General features: G+C 43.7%; 1 protein-coding gene across 1 annotated transcript; it reads right to left on the reverse strand.

Annotated features, from left to right (window-relative positions):
• Nucleotides 1-1,947: 1,947 nt before the first annotated feature.
• snai1a (snail family zinc finger 1a) lies at nucleotides 1,948-5,277 on the reverse strand. Its single transcript, XM_044023093.1, has 3 exons — nucleotides 4,718-5,277; nucleotides 3,734-4,249; nucleotides 1,948-2,984 (listed from the first exon to the last, which is right to left on the reverse strand). Exons 1-3 carry the CDS (start codon nucleotides 4,791-4,793, stop codon nucleotides 2,800-2,802), a joined length of 777 nt encoding a protein of 258 aa, XP_043879028.1. The 5' UTR covers nucleotides 4,794-5,277; the 3' UTR covers nucleotides 1,948-2,799.
• Between the last annotated feature and the right edge of the window lie 1,613 nt (nucleotides 5,278-6,890).

A 6,890-nucleotide genomic window follows, 5' to 3' on the forward strand; every position in this document is an offset into this window, starting at 1 on the left:
CACACAAATAGAAATACAGCCATAGAGGCAGGCAGATAGTGAGTGGGAGAGAGCGAGTGAGTGAGTGAGTATGAGACCGAGGAATACACAAACACAGTGGGGTTCAGGAATGTTAAACACATGCTTTATGGCATAAATAGCAGCCACTTTTGGTAAATTACAGTGAGTGCTCTGGCACTGTAAAGCACACAGCAGGAAAACGCTCTCAGATTTCAGATCCAGGCCCTCCACTCTCCCCCAGGAACAAGAAAGAGAGCATATTGTGTTTTCATTTCTCTATAAAAAGGCAGAAATAAGTACAGCAGTGTGTGATGCAGCTGAGAGTTGGAATGTGGAAGGTTTCTAGTCGCCAATCGAGGCTGTGTAGCATCTGCAGCTATATTGACCTCATGAGAGTAGAAGAATAAAGCCAAGATGTGCTTGAAATGTTGTTACTGGGTTTTTTTGTGTTCAAAAGCCCTCCCCTTCTAAATAAAAGCAGCAGCTCATCAATAATGTAATTATTAGGATCGTGAAACAAACTGCAGAATAGAGTCCACATGAAGTAAGGGACTTCTTTTGATCGTCTGCACTAGCACGGCTAACACCCTCACCTCGGGACATACCGGCTGACATCATCAAAACAGTCCTGAGCTAACCTCCAACATCTGAGATTCTTTATCCATCCAACAGCATCCTGGGTAAAAGAAAGCAGAACATTAACCATAGACCTTCACATTGGCTCCACATTAGACCTGCTTAGTGTCTGCGCACAGATGTTTTAGAAAAGTCGAGGCAGTTTTGTTTGAAGAGTACGAGGTGAGTCACTTGCTACATGCTCGTTGCTGGAGATGAGCACATCTCCCTGACTCAGAGGGAAATAAGGAACTGTGCCGTGGAACAGCTTACCTCATTCAGTGCTAGCCCAATTGAGCCTCCGCCAACCAACTAACCGACAGACACACTGACTAGTGGCTTTACTTGCTGACTGAGCGAACAGGAGCCATGGGAACCTAATGCTCCAGTCTGGAAAGACTCTGACTCACTGTCTAAGCAGAGGACGAGGAGAGGAGAGCGTTTTACTTTGGCTGAGGACGAACATATACATTACGCGGCTCACTATCCTTTCAAAAGCTGCAGTAAGGACACATGAATCCATCTTGAATCTTGGGATTGACTGGAAACAGATGCCAACATTCACTGGCGTTGTTCTTCAACTCCCCGTGCCTCGACAAACTGTTTTTCACGTTTCCAGCAGTGTTTGCACAGTAACAGTGAGACGTAGCTGGCAGGTGAAAACGGGGAAGCAGGTGAATGCACCTGCTTCCCATCACCTGCACATCTGCAATTACGCTTGAACACAATGGCCAGTTTGCTCACCACACCTCATGTAAAGATCCTGAGCAGACATCCCAGTTAATGATCACACGGAGCTTTTATAACTAACGTATAAAATGAGTGCACTCATTTCCTTTAGTATTCCACAAAGATAAAAACTGAGTTGTTCTACATCAATGCAACTGACTAGTTTTAATACATAAACATAAATTACTTTATTGAATGTAAATTTATCAGTTACAACATACAGGAAAACAGAAGTGAACACACAAGCATGGTACACATTTGAACACACATCATCAGCACATTGCACTATAAAACACTGCCAAAAAAAATGGTTTAGGAAAGTTAAAAATTCATCTTTGTACTGTCCATTTCTATGATTATCATCACATACAAGAGAACCATGTCTTCATGGTGTAAACTTTAATAGTCTTTGGTCCCAGCTTTATTGCATTTTCAAAATGATTTGTGGTAATTTCTACTAATACTGCATTTTTTTTCTAAAGCCACAATAGTAACTGAGGTTAAAAAAGCACATTTTTGGTTTCAAAAAAAGTAATACAATTAAAAAAAAAAAAAAAAAAAAAGACCCAGAGTTATTCAAATGACAAAATATGGCTTTGGCTGGTATTAACACTGTGGTAACCTTGAGTGCATGGCTTTACCAATCACACAGAATAACGCTTCTTTGGATAACAACAGACAAAATGGCTTTTCCTATATCAGAATTCATCAGATAAGAAAGAAAGTTTGGATGCAGAAGCTTAAAGGATCCCTACTGGTGAAAACAATCTAACTGATGCCATTCTTTTGTCATGACATGCTTCCTCTTTTTTTTATTTCAAGCAAACCAAGGGCAGCGGAAGTCACCTGCTATCAACCGGCGAAGGTCGTGGCTGTGACACCTGTTAGCACCTCGTCTATCTACACCACAGTACCAGGGACAGTTGTGTGTGCATTTGCTTGTGTGTGTGTGTGTGTGCGTGTGTGTGTGTGTATTATGAGGCACGCTGAGAGATTTAGTCCACCCACACACCCCTACCTCTCAGCAGCTGTGTCTGAGCCACGATCCTGAGTTGGCCCACACCAGGACAGAGACGGGAAAGAACACATCTTACCACAATTAGTTCACTACATATTTGGTCTTTGGGCACAATGACATAGGGTTCTGAAATCAAGTAAGTGTCAATATTGCTCAGTATATATTGGTCCAGCCTCAGGACTTCAGACAAGGGGTGAAAGAAAGGAAATCTGCTCCTCAGCTGTTTTTTTTTTCAGGGTACAGGGAATCTAAGAGGCTTGTAAAGTCATATCCATAATAAAGCTTGATTCCGTCCAAGTCTCTTAAGTGAGGCCACTTTTTGTGGCCTTATAGGTCATCAACAGGCCAGCGGGGCTTGTACAGACCACATCTCTGTGTCCAGCAGCCCTCCACTGCCCTGAGTGGGTCCCTCTGTCACTCTCTCTGTCCACCGTGTCTCACACGGTGGGGGAGCAGCACCCTGAGGAGCTGTGCTTCTGCAGCAGTGACATGCGGCTGAAGGTGCGAGCGCAGACGCCACACTGGTACTTTTTCACTTCGGCGTGGGTCTGCAGGTGAGCGCGCAGGTTAGAGCGGTCAGCAAAGGCCCGGTTGCAGTGGGGGCAGGAGAACGGACGCTCGCCTGGACAGAAAGGAATGGAAACACATTGGGCTATTAATTCAGTGGCACGAGCTTTTAGGTGTGACTGTGTTATACAGTGATGACACCATTCACACACACAGACGATAATGGAGAAGCACATGATAGGCTGGTGGGGTCACAGACTGACTGAATTAACATGATTCCATAAAAGCCAAATGAGATTAGCATGCTGTCGAGTTGCTGCAGGTACTAAGTGCCGTGTGATAGCAGAGAGCCTTTAGGCCACCGTTCAACTCTTTTGTTACTCATTTGCCGCCGTCTTGTCGTCTTCCCCCTCGGCTGTGATAATTGGCCGACGAGCCATTGTTGCCTGTGCATTAATCACAATGAGTGATCAATGAGTGGAGGGTCTACTCAGGGCTTCACTGTGTAATCAGGTCTGCTGATCAAGGGTTAAGCTCATCAAATCGATTGCTACTGATAACCCTCTCTCTGACTTCACAGTTCCAATGACGAGGGATTGACCTGGTGACTCACATGACAGCGACTCAAACGCAAATTCACTTGTACTGCGACTTCTTTACCTAGGAATCAAGTGATTCAGAGACCTTTACGGTGCCTCTGGGGCAAACGACAGAAACCGCATATAACAAAAAAGACGTGACACAATCATCACATGGTTAGAAGACAACAAATAAAAAAAAAGACAAAGGTCAGTTTGTTCAGATGTTGCAAATCAAATGTATTAGATATAAACAGATTTAGTAGTGTTTGAACACACATGTTACCTGTGTGTGTGCGGATGTGGCCACGCAGCAGCCAGGGCCTTGAGAAAGCCTTTCCACATGTGGTGCACACACAGGGCAGGGTGTGTGAGCGTATGTGCATCTTCAGAGCCCCCAAGCTGGTGTATTCTTTGGGGCAGTGTTTGCAGAGGAAGACCGGCCTTGTTGCTGCTGTGATGGGGGCTTCTCTGTCCTCCTCCTCTGGAGGACTGACGTGAGCCATGACGCCTGTGCATTTCATCCGCTGGCGAGGGGCATACGTGTGTACAGGTTCGGGGCTGGGGGGATCTGATGTGCGTCCTTCGTCCTCTTCTCCACTGCTGCTGGCACTGCTACTGAGGCTGGATGGGGAGCTGAGGTCCAGAGGGCCTGGTGTGGCAGAGGGCTCTATTTGGGATGTGGGCATGTAGAGGGCGGGCAGCACACTGAGGTCCCACACTAATCCTGCCGTGAAACAGGTGGCTGAGGTGTCATCTCCTGGTGAGAGCTCTGCGAGAGCAAACCTCTCCTGTGAAGTGTCTAAGAAGAGACATGAGAGGATGCTTAAAACACAGCGGCCCGTGCTTGGAAATAAACCCAAAATACAATCACATTAGAATGAATTTTAGACAGCACACAACACATCCACTGTCTGAAGTGAGTTCTATTTACATTCACCGAGTACACATTCACTCTTCCTGAAAATGGAGTTTTTCTCAACATGGACTGAGCGAAAGCTGGAGTCATGGGAAGTTTTCATGGGCCGTTTCCTCCCACGTATTCACAGGGGCTTGTAACATGAATGGTGCTCTGTGTGGTTGCAGAGAGGGGGGAAAGTGCATCTAACGGGCCCCAATTTGAACAGGCTGGTTTGTAACTGAACATACGTTTATGTTAATAAACAACACGTATACAACATTGGTCTTTTTATGGCACATGCAAAATTGTGGTGTTGTTTTTTTTTAAAAAAAAAATCCATTTAGGGGAAATAACAGCTTCTTGACTCACCATTCTGACATTCCAGTTCACTGTAGTTTGGCTTTTGTCTCGCGAAGTACTTTTTGACCAGAAAAGATCGAGGCATTGTCCTTTTTCACTGTTAAAAACTGTGCGTAAAAGTCTCCAGCGGCCACGACGCAATGTTCCAACAAACCAAACGGCAGAAATGAGAAGGTGGTCCTCGGCTCCGTGGGAGAAGACGAATAGATCCTCGCGTGGTCCGCAGCTTACACTGGACTTGAGCACATAAATAACCGTGTCCGTGTAGCATTCGTGAAGAATGACTAAATGCTAGTCTCTGTTATAGTCTGACAGAGGCGGTAGGGGTGTGCTCGCCCCTGAGGCCCTCCTCCCCACCTCCTCCAGTAACACTGCTCAAGTGCGCTGGATAGACGAAGCGCAGCCACAGCGTTTACATTCAAAGTCTGTGAGAGTTTATCAAACAAGCTGCGAGTCACTCACTCACTGTCTCTCTTCAGTGGACCTGATGCCGACACTCACCTGTCACTCAAACTGGACCCGGAGAAGCAAACACATGGACTTATAGTTTTGTTAAATCAAAATAAATAGTGTTACATAAAAGATAAAAGTTACCACTCTGGCACTGACCCGTGTTTTAACATGGAGACTATGATTTTGTGCCGCCTCAGTCACCAGTTCATGCTCTATTTATTACAACTATATCAATGATGCGCTGAATCTGTGTCAGTCATTGCGCTTCTACAGAGTAACTGCGCCATCTTCTGGTAAAAAAATGACTATGTACCACAGAAGTGATTTTTTTTTTGCTATTGTTTTTTTTTTATATATATACTTCTGCTGGTGTAGAAGTATCAACAAAATCTGCCTCGACTGGCTGGGGTGAAAGGAACAATGGGGGACAGAGGAGAGGTGGGGGAGAGAAAGGACAAGAGGGAGATGAGGTAGAGACAGAAGAAAGAGATACAACAATTGTATCAAGTTATAAGTTTAGAAAGGACAGTTCTAAACTCAGAGAAGACATGTTTATAGAACTTCAACTTCATTTATATAAGCAGCAGCAGAGATTGTTGATAAAAAGCATATTCATTATTCACACTAATTTGTTGTGGGTGTTTTCCATAGCTGTTCATTTTCGAGCAAACGTAATCATTGATGATGCTCATGAATCCACAGATGAGGTAAATAAATCATTCAGGAGCAGAACTGTGACACAGGTGAGCAACAGCAATCAGCCAGCATATCCATCATGTTTAATTTACTGCTGAACCAGCAGAATGTGTATGTGTGTGTGTGTGTGAGCATGTGCATGTTTAAATGTATGTAGAGATTAGATGTAATCAAATGTGCAATAGACAGATTATGAATGTAGCTTACTGATGCATGTTATATATAAGTATTAAAAAAACCGGGGCTGCAGGTGAGTAATTGCACCATATGCTAAAGAAAACTGGACAAAAAGAAGACACTGGGTGGCGCTATATCACAAATGTTCTCAAAAAATCAGAGCAGGAGCACAACAGCTTTTCTCCCCATTTAAGAACCATGTCACTATTTCAGGACTGTAAGCGGTCAGCTTTTTAAATACGAACATGTTTTGTTATTATTATTATTATCATTATTATCATCATCATCATTATTATTATTATTATTATTATTGTTATTTGCTCCCCCTTAGACAGTAAACTGAATATGTTTGGTTTGTGGACAGCATGTTTAGGGTTAGGATAAATGTATATAAACGTTTCAAAAAGCAACTAAAAGAGTATCATCACTAACTGATCATGAGAATAATCATTTTATCACTCACAGTAGAGCATTCATTTACAAAGCACACGAGGTGTGTTGCCAAGCACGTGCTCATCAGTCAGTGAGACTCAGTGTTTGACTTGTGTCACCGCCACAGGTCACTGTTGTTCCTCTGAATCAGGGCACACACACACACACACACACATGTGTAAAGAGGACACACCCTCATTGAAAGTATGAACACAAACTCATGTGTCAGACAGGAATAAATGCGCTGTGTCTCTACAGCACTTTTCTAGCCTTGGTGACTGCTGAACTATTTTACACCAGAGGTTCTCAAAGTATAAATGCTGATCAAAATTTTAATAAAATGAATAAAAATAGTCTGGAGGTCAAATATGAAAGATGTCTGGAGTATTAGGCTGATACAATTCAGAATGTGAATACATCTCAC

This window comes from Solea senegalensis, linkage group LG4, assembly GCF_019176455.1.
Source record: "Solea senegalensis isolate Sse05_10M linkage group LG4, IFAPA_SoseM_1, whole genome shotgun sequence".
NCBI lineage: Eukaryota > Metazoa > Chordata > Actinopteri > Pleuronectiformes > Soleidae > Solea > Solea senegalensis.